Source organism: Rhinatrema bivittatum, chromosome 9 (genome assembly GCF_901001135.1).
Source record: "Rhinatrema bivittatum chromosome 9, aRhiBiv1.1, whole genome shotgun sequence".
In the NCBI taxonomy this organism is placed as follows: Eukaryota; Metazoa; Chordata; class Amphibia; order Gymnophiona; family Rhinatrematidae; genus Rhinatrema; species Rhinatrema bivittatum.
In genome coordinates, this window is record NC_042623.1 from 42,073,473 (window position 1) to 42,094,088 (window position 20,616).

The 20,616-nt window shown below is 47.0% G+C and overlaps 1 protein-coding gene across 1 annotated transcript in view; it reads right to left on the reverse strand.

Annotated features, from left to right (window-relative positions):
* DNAJC2 (DnaJ heat shock protein family (Hsp40) member C2) overlaps positions 1 to 20,616 on the reverse strand; it is a 127,509-nt gene that overhangs the window by 34,690 nt on the left and 72,203 nt on the right. Inside the window, 1 exon segment of the mRNA XM_029615459.1 lies at positions 8,089 to 8,273. Coding sequence (XP_029471319.1) covers positions 8,089 to 8,273 — 185 coding nt within the window.

Sequence of the window (20,616 nt, forward strand, 5' to 3'; positions counted from 1 at the left end):
TCCCTGCAAATATTGCTCCGCCTAGGCAAAAGGTTCCTGGGCTTCTTGGGTAACCACGCAACTCTTTGTTTCCCCTTGCTGATTGATATAAGCTGCCGTTGTCGCATTGTCCGAAAACACCCCTGACCATTTGACCTCAGACTTGTGGAAGGAATTCCACCAATGCCCTGCACACTGCTCTCGTTTCCAAGCAATTGATAGACCAGGATGCTGCTACTGGCGACCACAGTCCTTGTGCCGTCCATTCTTGCCAGACTGCCCCCCCCCCCCAAATTTCTCTCTCCAAATTGGGCCGACACAGCCACCACGAGAGACTGGATCTGAAGTACTCTGCAGCGGTAAAGGCCAATGAAACTCCTCCAACAACGGATTCCAGCATGACAGCAATGCTCCCTGTAGAGGGCGCATGTGGGCAAAAGCCCATGGCACTAAATTCAACATAGATGCCATTGAACCCAGGACATGAAGATAATCCCAAACCCTGGGCACTGGCATCCGCAAAATCCGCACCACCTGGGATTGTAACTTCCGAATCCTCTCCAAGATGACAAACACTCTGCCGAGCTGAGTACTGAACTTCGCCCCCAAGTATTCCAGCATCTGGGTAGGGCTCAGGTGACTCTTCACCAAATTCACCACCCAGCTCAAGGACTGCAACATATCCATCATTGTGCGCACAGACTGCCAACATACCTCCTCCGAATTCCCTCAGATAAGCTAGTCATCCAGATAAGTATGAACTAGGATCCCCTCCCTGCACAGAACGCTGCCACCACCACCACCATCATCTTTGTGAATGTGCGAGGTGCAGTCGCCAAAACAAATGGGAGGGCCTGAGACTGGAAATGTTACCCCAGAACCATAACACGAAGAAACTTTTGATGTTCTTCCCAAATGGGTATGTGCAGATAAGGCTTCTGTCAAGGCCAGAAAAACTCCGTGTGACGAACTGCCGCTATCACCGTCCACAACTTTTCTATACAAAAAAAACTGTGAACTCGCAATATCACATTTCACCTTTTGCAGATCAAAGATAGGATGAAAGGTTTCTACCTTTTTTGGCACGACACAGTAAATAGAGTACCTCCTGTGACCGTGCTCCCTGGCCGCCATCGATACTATCATGCCAGCAACTGAAGGCAACACAATGTGTCCCAAATCGCCGCTTGCTTGCCTCGGACACTGCAATGAGACACCATGTAAGCTTCCGTGATGGGACGAAAAAATTCTAAAGCGTAGCCGTTCCTTATTACCTCTAGGACCCAATGGGTCAAGGTAATCCTGGGTCCACTCTTTGTAAAACTATGATACCCAGCCTTCTACCACCATCTCAAGAGATTGGAACAGCGTGGATTCATTGTGAAGCCTTACCACTGCCAGCCCTCTGGCCAGAGCCCTCTGTGGGAAGTCTACAGGCAACAGTCCTTTTGAGGTGCCCATCGAACCCCTGGTTCTGCCTTGAAGACAGGGCAGAACCTTTATTGGGACAAAAAAACGCTGCACCTCCCGAAACCTAGAAAGAGGCAGAAGAGACTCCCTGACTGTCTTCTAATCCTTCAGCAGCTTATTCCCTTTAGACTACCCCAAAACTTCATCAATTGTTTCAGGTCCTCCCCGAAAAATCTTTCTTCCTTTAAAGGGAAGATTACAGAGCTGAAATTTGGACCACATATCAGCTGACCAATTCTGCAACCACAGCAGATATCATGCCGAGAGTGCCGTGACCCTATTCCTGGCAAAGTCCAGATCAAGTCATAAAGCACATCAGCCACATATGCAATCCTGGCCTCCACGTGAGCTGCCTGTCTTAACACCAGCGTCTGCTGAAGACTCCTCCTGAGACTTCTGGTCCCAGCGTAAACAAGCCCCTCTGCATCAGACTTCCACAGACTGCTGCTTGCAGGCTCAGTGCCGAGACTTCAAACATCCTCTCCACATAAATCTCTAGCTTAAGGTCTTGCGCATCCTTTAACACCGCCGAACCTGCAACAAGAATGGTCATCCTTTTAATAACAGTCGACTGAAGCATCCACCTTTGACAATACCAGCAGCTACAGGATACCCTCCGTGAGGGAATACTACTTTGCTATAGCTCACCTCCAGGAAGTCCTATTTCCGGTTCATCAGCTTCTTGATCCTCTTAGGGAGAGGAAAGGCTTTTGGTGGGCTCCGGAGTCCAACCAACACCGGATCCATCCCTTCATTACCTGACTCCTCCTGGACCAAGTTAATATCCAGTTCCTTCTGAATACGGGAAATAAGGGGCCTCAACACCTCCTTATGGGACAGATGAACCACCAGCGGATCATCTCCCTCAGTTATCAGGACCTCTTCCAGATCAGCCATGTCCTTAACACCGTTCTGATCGACATCAGCCATCAGATGTGCTGGGTCATCCTGATCCACCCCCCCGAACAACCCCAAGACCATCTTCCGGGTAATCCAGGCCCGAATCATCCGAGCGCCAAGCTCCTCAGGATGGTCCAGAAGGACCCCTGACTCCCTGGCCAAGGAATCCCTCAGCCTCTTTGCAGCAGGCTGAGACGGCTGACTAAAATGCCTTTTATAGCCAGTGCTTTTCCTGGTTAAAAAGACCTTATACATAAGCAAGACAAATTCTGAGGAAAATTCTCCCTTGTCCGGCCCAGAACTCACATTTCCTCTCCCCCCACCCAACGGGATCGCCGGAGACAATGGGGTAGGGCAGTCCCTGGGCTCCCAGGAGTCCATCACCTTCCAAGCTGTAGCCCTTCTCCTGCCTGACAGGCTGTTAGGCTCCCAATATTGATCCTGATAGGAGAGCCACGACTTCCCAAGGTCTTATCAGCCTCATTCTCCCCTGAGGGGCCCTCTCCTCCAGATTCGAATCGGGGCATAGCGCCGCTACATTCAACTGTCCCTAAGACAGGTTCGCCAGCCCAACAACCTTTCCCGCGCTGGGAAATCACTGTTGGCGCCATCTTGTCTCCACATGGCCGGGCCTGCTGTAGAGGAACAGAAGCCACGTGATTGTGGCACGTGGGAGAGGAAGGGAACACTGCCCAATGCAGCCTCCAGCTCCCTGAGCAGCCCAAAGCTTTCCCACACTGGGAAACCGCTATCGGCACCATCTTGTCTTCATGCGGCCAGGCCTGCTGCAGAGGAAAAGAAACTGCGCAATCACGGCGCATGGGAGAGGAGGGGAATACTGCCCAATGCAGCCTCCGGCTCCCCGAACAGCCTGAATCTGCGAACAGAGAAGCTACACTGCTCCCTGCCCCAGCCCGAGCCTGCCACAATAATCAAACCAGAAACAGACAGAGCGGATGCTGGTAAAAGAAAAATGTGACGCTTTAATGAAACAGCAGCCACAAGAAAGGAAGAAAATCAAGCAAAAAAAGGAATACTTCCCTCCTGCTGGCAACAGCTCTGAGAAGCAGCCTTCAGGGGATAAGTGGGAACCAGAACTCCTGGCTGTTAGACCCCTGGATCTGCTGTGGGTCAAGCTGCCCAGGGATTAACAACCCTTCACTGGTCCAGCTCAACCTGAGGGATGACCCATGAAGGTACCTAACACCTTAGAGAGAGTCTTCTAACTTTTCTTCTTCTGTCCCTTCTTTTTTTTTTCTCTCAACTGCAGGCTTGCCCCTCTATCATCTGCTGGAGACAGAGAAATACAGAGAGACTGCAGGTAGCACTCTTGGTTATGTAGCAGTGTCTCAGAGATTTTAGTTCTCTGCCTCCATCATGCTCGTAAAGGACCAAGGACTCAAACTTCTTGTCCATCCAAGTGAAAATACCACGCCTCCCCCCACAACTAACTGGTCAAATCTATGTTGATAGGGATCTGATTACCCTGAGGAGTATTCATTTTGTGCTACCAATAGAGCACTCAGTGACATCAGCAAGACCCCTTAGCAATATTCCTCGGCATCTGCTAACATCAAATTACTGCATTCAGGAGCAGCACAAAACCTTCTTCAGTCACCTGGGTGCACAAGCTTTTCATCTTCCCAATGGGAGCTCCCTATAATACAATCCATCTTATGTTTTCAAAGGGATTTGTTGTGGAATAAGAACATAAAAAAATGCCATGCTGGGTCAGACCAAGGGTTCATCAAGCCCAGCATCCTGTTTCCAACAGAGGCCAAAACCAGGCCACAAGAACCTGGCAATTACCCAAACACTAAAAAGAACCCATGCTACTGATGCAATTAATAGCAGTGGCTATTCCCTAAGTATAATTGATTAATAGCCATTAATGGACTTCTCCTCCAAGAACTTATCCAAACCTTTTTTGAACCCAGCTACACTAACTGCACTAACCACATCCTCTGGCAACAAATTCCAGAGCTTTATTGTGTGTTGAGTGAAAAAGAATTTTCTCCGATTAGTCTTAAATGTGCTACTTGCTAACTTCATGGAATGCCCCCTAGTCCTTCTATTATTCGAAAATGTAAATAACCGAGTCACATCTACTCGTTCAAGACCTCTCATGATCTTAAAGACCTCTATCATATCCCCCCTCAGCCGTCTCTTCTCCAAGCTGAACAGCCCTAACCTCTTCAGCCTTTCCTCATAGGGGAGCTGTTCCATCCCCTTTATCATTTTGGTTGCCCTTCTCTGTACCTTCTCCATCGCAACTATATCTTTGAGATGCGGCAACCAGAATTGTACACAGTATTCAAGGTGCGGTCTCACCATGGAGTGATACAGAGGCATTATGACATTTTCCGTTCTATTAACCATTCCCTTCCTAATAATTCTTAACATTCTATTTGCTTTTTTGACTGCTGCAGCACATTGAGCCGACGATTTTAAAGTATTATCCACTATGATGCCTAGATCTTTTTCCTGGGTGGTAGTTCCTAATATGGAACCTAACATCATGTAACTACAGCAAAGGTTATTTTTCCCTATATGCATCACCTTGCACTTGTCCACATTAAATTTCATCTGCCATTTGGATGCCCAATCTTCCAGTCTTGCAAGGTCCTCCTGTAAAGTATCACAGTCTGCTTGTGACTTAACTACTCTGAATAGTTTTGTATCATCCGCAAATTTGATAACCTCACTCGTTGTATTCCTTTCCAGATCATTTATATATTTTATATATATATATTGAAAAGCACCGGTCCAAGTACAGATCCCCGAGGCACTCCACTATTTACCCTTTTCCACTGAGAAAATTGACCATTTAATCCTACTCTCTGTTTCCTGTCTTTTAACCAGTTTGTAATCCATGAAAGGACATCGCCTCGTGTCCCATGACTTTTTAGTTTTCGTAGAAGCCTCTCATGAGGGACTTTGTCAAACGCCTTCTGAAAATCCAAATATACTACATCTACCGGTTCACCTTTATCCACATGTTTATTAACCCCTTCAAAAAAATGATGCAGATTTGTTAAGCAAGACTTCCCTTGGGTAAATCCATTTTGACTGTGTCCCATTAAATCATGTCTTTCTATATGCTCTACGATTTTGATCATGAGAATAGTTTCCACTATTTTTCCCAGCACTGAAGTCAGGCTCACTGGTCTATAGTTACCCAGATCGACCCTGGAGCCTTTTTTTAAATATTAGGGTTACATTGGCCACCCGCCAGTCTTCAGGTATAATGGATGATTTTAGTGATAGGTTACAAATTTTAACTAATAGATCAGAAATTTCATTTTTGAGTTCCTTCAGAACCCTAGGATGCATACCATCCGGTCCAGGTGATTTGCTACTCTTTAGTTTGTCAATCTGGCCTACTACATCTTCCAGGTTGACAGTGATTTTGTTCAGTTTGTCTGACTCATCACCCCTGAAAACCATCTCCGGAACTGGTATCTCCCCAACATCCTCATTAGTAAACACGGGGGCAAAGAATTCATTTAGTCTTTCTGCAATGGCCTTATCTTCCCTAAGAGCCCCTTTAACCCATCTGTCATCTAATGGTCCAACCAACTCCCTCACATGTTTCTTGCTTTGGATATATTTAAAAAAGTTTTTATTATGAGTTTTTGCCTCTATGGCCAACTTCATTTCAAATTCTCTCTTCGCCTGCCTTATCAATGTTTTACACTTACCTTGACAATGCTTATGTTTTATCCTATTTTCTTCAGATGGATCCTTCTTCCAATTTTTGAAGGATTTTTTTTGGCTAAAATAGCCTCTTTCACCTCACCTTTTAACCATGATGGTAATCGTTTTGCCTTCCTTCCACCTTTCTTAATGCGTGGAATACATATGGACTGCGCCTCTAGGATTGTATTTTTAAACAATGTCCAAGCCTGTTGAACACTTAACCTTTGCAGCTGCACCTTTCAGTTTTGTTCTAACTATTTTCCTCATTTTATCAAAGTTTCCCTTTTTAAAATGTAGTGTTAGAGCTGCAGATTTACTTATTGTCCCCCTTCCAGTTATTAGTTTAAATTTGATCTTGTTATGATCACTGTTGCCAAGTGGCCCCACCACCGTTACTTCTCTCACCAAATCTTGCGTTCCACTAAGAATTAAATCTAAAATAGCTCCCTCTCTTGTTGGTTCCTGAACCAATTGCTCCATGAAGCAATCATTTATTACATCCAGGAACTTTATGTCTCTAGCAAGTCCTGATGTTACATTTACCCAGTCAATACTGGGGTAACTGAAATCTCCCATTATTATTGCACTGCCAAATTGGTTTGCTTCCCTGATTTCTCTTAGAATTTCATCATCTGTCTGACCATTTTGTCCAGGTGGACGGTAGTATACTCCTATCAATACTCTTACCCAACACACATGGGATTTCTACCCATATAGATTCTACTGAGCATTTACTCTCTTGTATGATCTTTATCCTGTTGGACTCTATACCCTCCCGGACATAAAGTGCCACACCCTCACCAAGTTGATCCTCCCTATCATTGCGATATAATTTGTACCCTGATATAGCACTGTCCCATTGGTTATCCTCCTTCCACCAAGTCTCTGTGATGCCAATTATGTCAATCTCATCATTTGCTGCTATACACTCTAACTCTCCCATCTTACTACTTAGACGTCTGGCATTGGCATACAGACATTTCAAAGTGAGGTTTTTGCTTGTTTTAACAACCTGCTTTTCAGTTGTTTGGGATAATTCAGAAATCATTAGCTTTGGTGATTTTTTTACATATAGGCATATGAACTATGTTTGCTTTTAATGGAACCTCTCTGTTGGGATGCCCTAACTCTCCTGTTTCATTAGTATCCTTCAAGGATACATTTCTCCGAACCATGCACTGCTGAGTGACTGTCGGCTTTCCCCCTTGTTCTAGTTTAAAAGCTGCTCTATCTCTTTTTTGAAAGTTAGTGCCAGCAGCTTGGTTCCACTCTGGTTAAGGTGGAGCCCATCCTTTCGGAAAAGTCTCCCCTTTCCCAAAAAGTTTCCCCAGTTCCTTACAAAGCTGAATCCCTCTTCCCTGCACCATTGTCTCATCCACGCATTGAAACTCTAGAGCTCTGCCTGCCTCTGGGGGGACTTGCACATGGAACAGGAAGCATTTCAGAGAATACCACCCTGGAGGTTCTGGATTTCAGCTTTCTACCTAAGAGCCTAAATTTGGCTTCCAGAACCTATCTCCCACATTTTCCTACGTCGTTGGTGCCCACATGTACCATGACAGCCGGCTCCTCCCCAGCACTGTCTATAATACTATCTAGGTGACGCGTGAGGTCTGCCACCTTCGCACCAGGCAGGCAAGTTACCAGGCGGTCCTCACGTCCACCAGCCACCCTGCTATCTACATTTCTAATAATCAAATGCTCTCCCTTTGTAAGTTCAGTTGAAACAGAACTATGAGAAGTTTAGGAAACTTATTAAGCCTGGTTTTTTTTTAATAAAAAATTTGAGGGTTTTAATTGTCATTTATTATTCAAGTTGTTGATTTTTGATTGGGGGGGGGTTGGAGTAGGATGTATGGGAGGTTTGAATGGAGAAATGGGAGAATTTGTAAACCGCTCAGATGCCACAGTGGTGTGGTAGTATATCAATTATTATTAAACAAACAAGAAAAAAAAATCCTGAATCAATGTTCATGTCTACCAAAACTTATTTAGGAAAGACAAAAATAAGTGAAGGATGTCTGTTGGATGGAATCCTACCTTGCATTGGTTCCAGCAGGGAAGAGATTCACAGCTTTGATCAGCAGCTGCAAGTCCTCTTCTGGCCAGCTTTTGCTCCCACTTCCTCCCCCTCCTGCAGACTGCTCAGAGCTCCGGGCGGCCTGGCGCATGCGAGCATCGGCCTCTTCCTTCTCCTTCTTCAGCTGGAGGTTGATTGCTAGGATCTAAAATCGGCAATGTGCAAAGCAAGCCAGTTAGACACAGTCGGATCTTTAAGAGCCAAGAATCTTATCTTTTTGCCCAGAAAATAAAACAAACTAGTTTAGCGTGAGTAGTCCAAAGCCTGAGACTCTCTGCACCTTGGTTTGCTCCAGATCGCTTTCTTACACTCAGCAACATCTCAAACCAACAGAACAGTATACACTGGGGCCAATGCCACACAGTAGGGTAGGCTGGTTAGGGACAGAAAGCCGACATGTATCCTGAGCCTTTGTTGGCTATTTTCTCAGAGCAAAAGATAAACTGCTTCACTTTATCACCACCTAAGCGATGCTTTAATAATGGAGCCATCTTGCTTTCTTAAAATAATACACAGTAGCATGGTTACTATGTTGGTGCACTGAAATATGTAGAAGTCAATTTATAAAGCATTTAGGTCCTTAACTTTGGGAGTTAGGGTCTTATATTGGTCCTTCTGAAAATTTACTAGGGCTGAGTGCATAAATTTAGGCTCCTAAAAGATGGGTGACTACAGGGACAAAGTTAAGGCATAGAAAAACAATTAGGAGCTTGGCACTGATTTTCAGCACTGAGCACCTACCTTAGGCACCTAGTCTAGACAAATGAATAGCAGGCTTACATTTAGGTGAATTCTCAGCTGAAAAAAATACTTCTGTTCCTAAATTTGGCTGAAAATAAGCACTTAACTTAGGTCCTTACATTTTTCTAATATGTACGTACAAGCCCATCTCCTGGGCTTCTCCTGTGGTACAGGAGATGCAGAGGTGGCATGCTTGAGAGAGAAGCTGGTATAGATGTTTGTGAATGAGAGAGCCAGAATGAATATGTATGAGAGAGAGAGAGAGAGAGAGAGAGAGCCGGTGTAGGTGTAAGAGAAGCCTGTATGTGTGTGTGTGTGAGAGAGTGACAGCTGTTCCCTTTACATACCCGGATCATTCCAGACTCCTGGGTTTATGCATCCATGCCAGCAGATGGAGACAGAGAAAGTTTAACTGACACTGCTTGATAAGCACCGGTGCCACCTGCAGTTCCCCAGTATTTCTCTGTCTCCAGCAGATGGTGGCTGGTGCATTCACCTGCAGTTTCTGGTAATTTTTTGCAAATCTGGTGGTCCAGATCCCTCCCTTCACGAGGCCACCTAGGTGACTTTTCAGCTCGGGGCAGCTGCTTTTTGTTTTTAGGGCTCTCTCTCCTAGTTTTCAGGCTGAGCTGAAGCTGGACAGCTCCCCTCGGGCAGTAAGTCTCTCCCGGGCTCTACGGGCGGCTTTTTTCAGGGGACGGTCTCGCTGGGCTCCGTGGTTAAGCGCATGCTATGGTTCACGTGCAGGCCTGCTGCATGTGTGGCACGGTTCCTGCCCGCCTCAGCCATCTCTCTATGCTCGGTGTGTGTTTTGGGTGGTAAAGGGCCTTCTCTTCCCCTCCCCCCGCGAAACACCAGTGTGTTGGGCGTCCTTTCGCCGGCCATATGGTTGCTGTCGGGGATGGGGTTTCCCGTGTCGGGCCTTCGGCCTCGGCCAGCGCGGGAACGACAGCCATTTTAGGTTCCCCGGCAGACTTGGCAGCGCTTTGGGGGGGGGGGCTGGAGGACTCCCCCCGTGGATTTCTCCAGTGCACCCAGGCCCTGTAGGGAGGCAGGTGAGCCTGGATGACGCACTGTCAGTGGATTTAGCTCAGTCGGGGGGGGGGGGGGGGGGAGCACTGGGCCTACAGGGTCTGCTCCCCACGGTTTCTCCCCGGAATTAATTTTACTGCTCCACCATGCTTTTTTGGCCCAGCAGCAAGAGCCAGATCTTCAGCTGGAGGAAATGGCCCCTCATCCTCCCTCCCCAGCCGTTCAGGTGGTTGGGTCTGGCTCTGTTCGGTCACGAGATACTTTGGTCCCTGGGGTGCAGCATTTACTGGGGCCACCGCAGTCAGATAGGGAGATGGGGGGTTCCGGGGGGCCCTCAGAGACTCCTGTGGATACAAGGCTCCCCTTGAAGGGGGTTCCAGCCCCTAATCGTGGGGTGGACGACCCAGATGTTGCAAACTTGGATGCTGCCGATACAGATCCGGGGGACAATGTGGCTGATATGCCAGTGTCTGGGGATGATCACAAGACTCTTCATTTGTTTCGTCTGGAGGAATTGGCCCCCTTAATTCTGCTGGTCCTCGAGGGGCTCAGTTTGAAGCTTCCTCAGTTGGATTCAGACCTAGATGGGGCGGACCTGGTTCTAGATGGGACTCGTGGTCCTCCCTCGGCCTTTCCTTACCATTAGTCCGTGTAGAGGATGGTGGACCAGGAGTTCTCTGGACGCGGGATTACGGGTGGGCCGGGCTATGTCAAAGCTCTACCCTTACCCGAGCAGATGTTAGAGCTCTTCACTATGCCGAAGGTGGACGCTGCGGCATCGGCTGAAGACGACTATTCCGGGGGCTGTGGTTGTGGTTTTAAAGGATGTCCAAGGCCGTAAGCTGGAGATTCACCTCAAGTGGATCTTTGAGGTTTCTGCTTTGAGCCTTCGGGCAGCTATTTGCTCCAGCTTCATGCAGCGGGCATGCTTGCATTGGGTGCAACAGCTGCAAGGGGACCAAGCTGGTCTTGCGTAGCGCTTGGAGGCTTCAGTGGCATACGTAGCTGACGCATTGTATGACTTAGTGCAGGCCTCTTCATGGCTTATGGCTTCTGCGGTGTCAGCCAGGAGATTATTGTGGTTGCGGCACTGGTCAGCGGATGTTTCGTCCAAATCTCAGTTGAGTTCCCTGCCGTTTAAGGACCTTGAGCAGTTGGTAAGACAGGGGTCAACAAGGTCCATAAGTTGCCAGAGGATAGGCCTAAGTCTAGACAGTCCTTTCAGTCTCAGGCCTGTTTCCATGAAGGCAGAAGGCCTCGATATGCGAGGGGAGCAACAGCTCCGCAGAGGCAGTTTGCGGGCCGTGGTCAGTCCTGGGCGCAGTCTTTTCGGAGAGCTTAGAGGCTCTTTAGAGCCCCCACCGGAGGTGGCGGTCTGGGGGCAAAATCCTTCCAATGAGGTGAGACTGGCCCACTCCACTGTTCCCTTCTTGGGGGTGGGGCAGGCGTCTAAGCCCATTCTACGAGGAGTGGACCAGTCTCACTCAGGATCAGTGGGTCCTCTCGATCATAAGAGACTGTTACACTTTAGAATTTGCTCATCCCGCCCGCGACCTCTTTTTGGTCTCCCCTTGGTCTCCCCTTGGTCTTCGTTGGCAAAGCAACGCGCAGTTCGGGAGATCTTGGACAGGTTGCGGGGTTTAGGAGCTGTGGTGCAGGTTCCCCTGGAATAACGGGGCACCGGGCAGTATTCCATTTATTTCGTGGTTCCCAAAAAGGAGGGCACTTTTCGGCCTATTCTGGACCTAAAAGAGTAAATGCAGCGCTGAAAGTCCCGAGATTTCGCATGGTCGGTGGTTGGGGCAATTCGCATTCAGGAATTCCTAGCTTCCTTGGATCTAATAGAGGCGTATGTTCATATCCCCATTCATCGGTATCACCAGCGTTATCTGAGGTTCATGGTTTTCGGTCAGCATTTCCAGTTTCAGGCCCTTCCTTTCGACCTAGCCACGGCGCCGCAGACCTTCACCAAGATCATGGTAGTAATGGCTGCGGCCTTACAGTGCGAGGGAATTCTGGTACATGCTTATCTTGAGGAACGGATAATCAGGGCAAAGTCGAAGGCCAGTTGTCACTCAACGGTCAGGAAGGTCATTCAACTCCTTCAGTCACTGGGCTGGGTGGTGAATTTCACTAAGAGTCATCTCGAGTATCTGGGAGCCCGGTTCAACACGAGTGTGGGCAAGGTGTTCTTGACAGATGAGAGAACGAACAAATTTCAGTAACAGATCCACTTGTCTATTGGCATTGCGGGTGCCCAGAGCTTGGGATCCATGGCTTCCACCCTTGAGTTGGTTCCCTGGGCTTTTGCGCATATGAGACCATTACAGAAAGTTTTGTTGGCACAATGGAATCTGCTGTTGGAGCTTTTTCATCAGCCAGTATCGCTGGATGTTCCTACGAGGGAGAGCCTCTCTTGGTGGCTCCAGATGTCTCACCTTCTTTGGGGGGGGGGGGGGGGGGGGTCGGTCGCTCTAGAGGTACCAGATTGGATCGTTATTACTACCAATACTAGTCTGGTTGGGGGGCAGTTTGCCAGCTTCAGTCGGCTCAGGGTATATGGTCGCCAGAAGAGCGCTCCTGGTTTATCAACTGCTTGGAGACCAGGGCGGTGCGATTAGCATTGCTGGCCTTTCTATCGATGGTCCAAGGTCATTCAGTCAGAATTCTGTCGGACAATGCGACGACTATGGCTTATATCAATCGAAAAGGCGGTACCAAGAGCCGGATGGTAGCTCAAGAGGCTCAGGAGTTAATGATCTGGATGGAGGCACACTTGACCCAGAAAGTGGCCTCTCATATTGCAGATTTTCTTTTAGATCCGGGAGAATGGGAACTGTCAGATTTGGCGATGCAGCTCATTTGCGAGAAGTGGGGTTGTCCACATGTAGATCTGATGGTGTCTCGCCACAATGCAAAAGCTGCAGACGAGACTACGGAGCTGAGGGAGTCGACGCTCTAGTGATTCCTTGGCCTCAGGGAGTTCTACTTTACATGTTTCCTCCATGGCCTCTGGTGGGCAAGGTTTTGCACAGAATAGAGACACACCCGGGGGATGTCATATTGTTGGCTCCAGAGTGGCCACATCGCCTGTTTGCGGATCTTGTCAACTTGGTCATGGATGGTCCAATACGATTCAGTCACCTTTCTCATCTGCTCCATCAAGGTCCCATATTTTTCAATCAGGCAGATCGCTTCTGTCTAGAGGCTTGGCTTTTGAGAGGCGACATTTAAGGTGCAGGGGGGTACCCAGAGCCAGTTATTATTACCCTTCTGCATGCGAGACGCATGTATACTTCGTTGTCTTACGTCAGAGTCTGGAAGGTTTTTGAGGCTTAGTGTGAGGCCAAAGGTATGGAGGCTTTGCGGGCTTCAGTGTCTCAGATTTTATCCTTCCTGCAAGATGGCTTGGGCAAAGGCTTGGCATTTAACTATCTCCGAGTTCAGGTAGCAGCTCTGACTTCTTTACGAGGGACGATTGACTGAAGAACTTTTTCCTGTCATCCTGATGTTGTATGGTTTCTTCAAGGGGTCAAGAATTTACATCCTCAGGTACGGAAGGTCTGTCCATTTTGGAATCTTAATCTGGTCCTTCGAGCTTTGTGTGAACCTCCTTTTGAGCCTCTTCGTAGGGTGACTTAAGGATTTGACCTTGAAGGTTGTTTTCCTGGTAGCCATTTGTTAAGCGCGGAGAATATCCGAGTTGCAGGCTTTATCTTGTAGGGACCCATTCCTACAGATTTTGGATTCGGGGGTGTCCTTACGGATGGTTCCATCTTTCCTTCCCAAGGTGGTCTCAACTTTTCATGTTAATCAGACAGTCAAACTTCCAGCTTTTCCTAATTTGGATGCTTCTTATCCTCATGCGAGAGAATTCAGGCATTTGGACATTCTGAGGGCCTTACTGAGATAACTGGAGGTGACCAATGCATTTCGGAGATCTGATCACCTATTTGTTTTGTGAAGCGGCACAAAGAAAGGGCTCCAGGCTTCCAAAACTACCATTGCGAGGTGGATCAAGAAGGCTATTGGGTCAGCCTATATTCTTAAGGCCGCCAGTTGCTGGACGGTTTACTCGATCGCAAGCGGCCTCGTGAGCGGAGGCTCAGTTGGTGTCGCCACAAGAGATTTGTCGGGCGGCTACATGGAAGTCTCTGCATATTTTTTTTGAGACATTATCGCCTAGACGTCCAGGATCCGGAAACTCATTCTTTCGGCGAGAGTGTTTTGTGAGCGGGACTCTCCAGGTCCCACCCCAGCAAGGGGGCTTTGGTACATCCCAGGAGTCTGGAATGATCTGGGTACGACCAGGGAAAGGAAAATTGGTTCTTACCTGCTAATTTTCGTTCCTGTAGTACCACAGATCATTCCAGAGCCCACCCGCTTGATGGAGGTGGAGAGTCTTCCACTCAGCTGTGCTCTTTTTGCTATGCAGATTTTCTTCAGAACTTTAACAAGTGTTTTCAAGTATTTACAAGTTTTTACAAGCAAGTTTTTTTACTTTATTTTTATTTATTTACGATTTTTATATACCGATGTTCATTTCAAAAAGAGATATCACATCGGTTTACAATAAGGTACAATAGGTAATTCACTATCCCCTAAAAGGGCTTACAATCTAAAATTTTTGTACCTGAGGCTAAGAGATTACAAAAATAAAACCATCAAAATCAAAGTTCTTAACAATTAAGCAAAAGGTATAACAAGGAGCATATTAATGAAATAACACAAAGGGTTGCACGAAGGGGTGCTTGCTTGGTGCCTTTCAAACTGCCCGGCTCTGTTTGCGATGATGTCAGGGGAAGGGGCGGGTCTCAGAATCATGGTTTTCCCCACAGAAATCTCTTCTCAGTTTCAAAGGCAGTTTTTTTTTCAATTTTTTTGTCTTTTTACCTTGGATGTTAGCTGTTACAAGGTGATCAACACTGGTGGGTAGCCCTCCCCATCACAAATGCCTGCTGGCTTGGTGCCTTTCAAACTGCCCGGCTCTGTTTGCGATGATGTCAGAGGAGGGGGCGGGTCTCAGAATCATGGCTTTCCCCACAGAAATCTCTTCTCAGTTTCAAAGGCAGTTTTTTTTTCAATTTTTTTGTCTTTTTACCTTGGATGTTAGCTTACTTGGGTACATATCAATACTGAGGAACTGCAGGTGGCACCAGTGCTTATCAAGCAGTGTCAGTTAAACTTTCTCTGTCTCCATCTGCTGGCACGGATACATAAACCCAGGAGTCTGGAACAATCCGTGGTACTATAGGAACGAAAATTAGCAGGTAAGAACCAATTTTCCTATATGTATGTGTGAGAGAGAGTCAGTATGCATGTGAAAGTGTGTGTGTGAGAGCACCAGTATGCGTTGTGGGAGAGAGAGTGAGTACCTGCGAGCATATGTATGTGTGTGAGAAAGAGAGATAGAAGGTGCACGTGCATTTGTATGTGAGAGCCTGTATACATATGAGTGCATGTGTGCATGAAAACATGTATGTAGGTGTATGTGTGAGGGACAGAAAGGATAACATTTGTGCAGCCCCCTACTCCCAAGCCACAACAATCTCAAGATGACTGGAAAACACCTTATTAGTTTTAATTGTTGGATGTTATTTGATGTGTATTATTTTGAAATATTTTTATTTTTTTGAGAACTTTAAAAAAAAATGTAATTATTGAATCATGTTCTGTTCATCAACTGTTTTGAAATACTTTATTTAGATTTTTTTTTTATATTCCACTTTTCACACTTTTTTCAGCATTTCAAAGCGGATTACATTCAGGAACTGTAGGTATTTCCCTATCCCCAGAGGGCTTACAATCTAAGTTTGTATCTGAGGCAATGGAGGGTAAAGTTACTCACCCAAGGTCACAAGGAGCAAGAGTGGGACTTGAACCCTGGTCTCCTGGTTCATAGCCTGTTTCTTGAACCTCTAGGCTACTCCTCCACTCCATTCTATTAGTATAGTTTTACTATTATGACTGATATATTATATTTCTAAATTTTATTCTTGTTTTATGAGGAATGTTTTTGCTTTTTCCATTGTTGCACTGCATACAGATTCTGGCTTCTTGCAGTTTCCAATTCAGGTTTTGACTGCACATTTCTGTTTACATTTATGGTCACTTTATTCTGTATTTGGTGAGGTCCATCTATGTTCTGCATGTATGACCGCTGGCATATAGTTTCTGTGTAAGGGATCTATAGTAGCTTGGCTTGTTCTGTTTTCCTAATGTAAGGTGCATTGGTGTTTTAGGACCTGGTATAATATTTGCATTGTTGCCTTGTTTGTGTACTGGCATTTAGTGCTGTTTTAGTATGGGAGGTTTACTATATTGTAATTAAAATTCAGTTTCCTCTGCACTCAGGCAGGCCAATCCACACCAATAGGTTATGCAGTTCTACCAGCATATGGAGACAGAAAATTGACTTGCAGACATCAACATATAGCCCTGCCCCTATATCAGCCTGCCAGTATTCTTCTTTGCCAGAAGATGGTAGATAAGCTTCTCCCTAGTGGAGATAGCTCTTGTAAAAAAAAAAAAAAAAAAAGAGAAGAGAACAGAGAAGAGTTTGAGCTCCTAAGGTGATAACTAGGTTGGTGCCTCCCTCAGTTGAGCCTCAATGCCTGGCCAGATTTAGGCTTTACAAATGGTGTGAGGACAAGGGGGAGCTCAGGGGTGAAAGCTTGTGCCCTCTTCCCCTGCAGCTGTTGGCCCGAACATCCTTTCAGCCAGGGAGGGCTGAGCTCAGATAAAAGAAAGGATCCCCTTTTCCCTGCCAGAGTGTTTCTTCCCCTCAGCACTAACCCCAGGGCCGGCGGAAGCAATAGGTGAGCTAGGCCTGGGCCTAGGGCGCTGACCATTAGGGCCACCATTGCTCACGGCCCAAAAAAAACAAGTGGAAGGAGTCGAGGCCACAAGGCCTTGCGCCGCCCGAGGGGGGGGCGCAAGGCAGAAGGTGTCTAGGGCGCATAATCCCCTTGCACTGGCCCTGGCTAGCCCCCCCCACCACCACACACACCTGCAGTGAGTTAGTGGAGGCAAGCGGCATTCTGGTGGCGCAGGTCGGCAGTTAGCTCCTAGCTCTCGGTTGCAGGTCCTGTCAGACTGCCACGTGCAGAGTGCCTAGGAAACTGCGAAACTCACTTAGGACTCAGCGTGTATTTTTTTCCTGTGAGCTCAAGCGCGTGCATGCAAACCTGCAGCTCTGTGAACGCGTTGGGGTGCTTGTAGGAGACCGCATGGACAGGAGAATGGCCTTTTGGTGAAGGATAATGGCGCCGGGTCTAAAAAATCCAAGTATCTTTCTTTTTGTACAGCTTGCCATATAAAGGCAATCCAGCCATCGCTCTCACTTTGCCTTTGTCAGTGCTGTCTGGGCTCAAGGCAATTTGCTTTTGCTGCTGTTGGGGTATCCCCCCTACTGATGGAGGACTCTGAGGAGGCGGCGCAGGAGGCAATGTGATGGACAGTTTCCCTTCCCTCTTGTTCCCGATGGGAGGGATGTCCCTGGGGGAGGGCTTGGAGAGCACCGTGTTCAGTATTAAGGGTCCTGGTATGGATTCAGCTTCCCTTATCCTGGGAGGAGTTTTTCCAGGGGATTACAAGCCTTTCTTTTTTTTTTTTTTTTTTTTAATTTAAAGATTTTTATTGAAACAACAACATAAAGCAACCTACAGACCGGACCATATAATCAGGAGAACAACATGCTTAAGAAACAGCCCGGATATGAAAACAAAACCGTTATCTGCTGTAGGTTATACATCAAAGGTTTGCAACGAAGTTGTTCACATTGAATTTATATAATCCACCCCACCCCCCACCCCCCATGCTTCACAGTTACAATGTCAAAATTTGCACAAACATAGTATAAATGGTGTCACACCAGTGAGAATAGATATGCCTATAGGGTTACCCCCAAGAGGATTAAAGGAGCCAAAGGATTTCCGCTACACATTCACTATTTAAGTCGGAATACCCAGGGATACACTAGAAAGCCAAGTGTGATAGGGATGCCAAATTGATGTAAAGCGAGAGACTTTCTTATGTTTAAATGCTGTGATTTTGGATAATAAAAAGATTTTACGCACTCTGTGTTGAATGTCCTCTAACTTGGGAATACTAGTAGCCTTCCATAAGCGCGCTATCTCACAACGACTAGCAGTGGAGATATACTGAACTAACTGATTGGAGTCCTGCGACAGCCCTGGGGGTGCCTGACCCAGCAATGCCTGTGCCGGTGTGAGAGATGGCAGCCCTGGAAAAAGAATACTCAGCCATTGAAAGACCTGCCTCCAAACCACCTGAATTTGGGAACAGGTCCACCACATATGATAAAACGTGCCCTCCTCTATACAGCCTCGCCAACAAACATCTGGATAGAGAGGCATGAATTTGTGTATCTGTGAAGGACACTTGTACCAGCGGTATAACATCTTGTAAGAGTTCTCAATAAGAGAAGCAGCAATATGCCCCTTACCCATACTTTGAAAAATAGACTTCCATATCCGGGGCGACCAGCTTACCCGAAGGTCCTGCTCCCAAGCTTTCTGAAAGGTATAACTGGGGGGGGTCTTGTACCAATAACAATTGATAAAGTCTGGATAATATTTTAGGGTAGCTATGAGCCCTCTCACATAACTTCTCAAAGTCGGATTGTTCCTGAGCAAAGTGAGATGAAAGCATATTGGCCTTGGCAAAATGGGCTAGTTGCATATAAGAGTATATTGCTGATTCAGGTAAGTCATAAGTTCGTTTAAGATCAGCAAAAGGACGTAAAGCTGCAGAACCCCAAATATGTCCCCATGTTGTAATGCCCCGTTTCCTCCAAGCTAAAAAAGCCGAGCTCTCATAGCCTGGACGAAAAGCTTTATTGTGGAATAAGTGTGTACTGAGATGGTATTCCCTATTTCCCACCAGGAATGTACCATAATGCTGCCACAAATAAAGCAGCAGAAGCGTAGAGGGAGGTAACACCGCACCCAGGTCTACCACCCAGGTGTGCTTGGGCTGCCATATAAGACTACCAAGAGGAACAGTACCTAGAAGTTCCTGATTAATAAGAACCCATGGCTTCTGTCTGCGAGACGAGTTCAGGTCAACCAGTTTTTTAAACTGAGCAGCACGGTAGTAACGGATCAAATCCGGTACGCCCAGTCCACCTCTACTTTTAGGTTGTGTGAGTGCCCTGCGGGCTACCCGGGGCCGCCTTCCTGCCCAAATAAAAGCCATACACCGTCTTTGCCACTGTTTTAACATAGACACAGAAACCAGTACTGGGAGTGTCTGAAAAGATACAATAATTTCGGAAGTATAGTCATCTTAAAGACAGCCATTCTACCCAGCCAGGATATCTGATAGCGATTCCACTCTTCCATATCCTTGGATAGTTTGTTCCAAAGCGGAGTATAGTTAATGGGAAGCAAATCGTGCGTAGACAAGCCTTTCTGAAAGGACGTCCAGCATAGGCTAAGCAGCTCCGTAAGGAGGGGACACGTCATGGGCTTTCCCACTTGGTGCCCCCAAGTCAGGTAAGTGCAGTAAAGAGGCTGTCCTTGGTGAGGTAGAGGATGAGGATTGTGAATTGTCAGATGATTTCAGGGGTGACATGGATTCCACATCTCTGGAAAAGGGGGGAAATTCTTCCTGACTTGGAGCTACATAGGTCTCTATTCACTTTTTTTCACAAGGACGAGTTGCCAAGTCTGTTGACTCGGACTCTAAAAGTGCTCGGAGTAGTCGGGGGGGGGGGGGGGGGTGCAGAAGACAAACCCAATCTTTGTCGCCTTGCACAAGGCATCCTGTTTCTTTCCACTCTTGGAACCAGTGCCGGAGTTGGCTGACCTTGAGTGGAACGCTCCCATAAGAAAGTTTTAGAGATGGGTATTCCGAAAGCAAGGGAGCAGTTGCAAATCCAGAAGGTTGATGCTCCAATGTGAGCTGTCACCAAACGAACCACCATCCTGGTCAAAGGGAGAGCAGCTCTGTAGGATACCCCTGATAGAAGGATTGAGGCTATCCTCAAGCAAGCATTTGAAGCAAAGGCTATGAATTTGGCAAATAAATTCTTGCTGCTACTTGATAGCACAAGCAGGTTTGCGTCTCTCTTAGGAGACTCAAGGAATGGGAGCAGACAGTGGGGCCTGCGATGGAGCCAGGACCCACATTTTTAATGGATGCGGGATGTGACTTGTTGTGTACAATCACTTGAGGTGTAGCTTCCGTGATAGCAGCAAGATGCCTGCTAGGGCTGTGGAACTGATTGGCAAGTATGATTTCTATGTCGAATTTGACAAGGTTACCTTTTTAAGGGTTCTCTCTTATTTGGGAGTGAGTTGGAGAAGATGGCGAACAAATGTAGTGACTCCAAGATTCCACGATTGCCGGAGGACAAGAAAGTGGCGTTGTGTTCTTTTGGGGGCGAGAGGTCGCTCCAGGGATTCCTGTCATTTTCGCCCTTACAGAGGTGTGGCGAATCAGAAGTCACGTCCTTTCAGAAAGTTCCAGTCTTTCAGACTAAGAAGCCAAATAAGGTTACGGGCTCCTGGACTGGAACATCTCGATCTTCGAATTGAAAAAGCGGAAGCCCACCTACTGGTTCCGGAGATAGGCGGACATCTATCTTGCTTTTATCACCAGTGGGTTTTGGATGTAACTGCTAAGAAAGGCAGGCCAATCCACAATCCCGCCCTGGACTGCCTATTTAATCCTGGCTTTAGTTCGTCCCT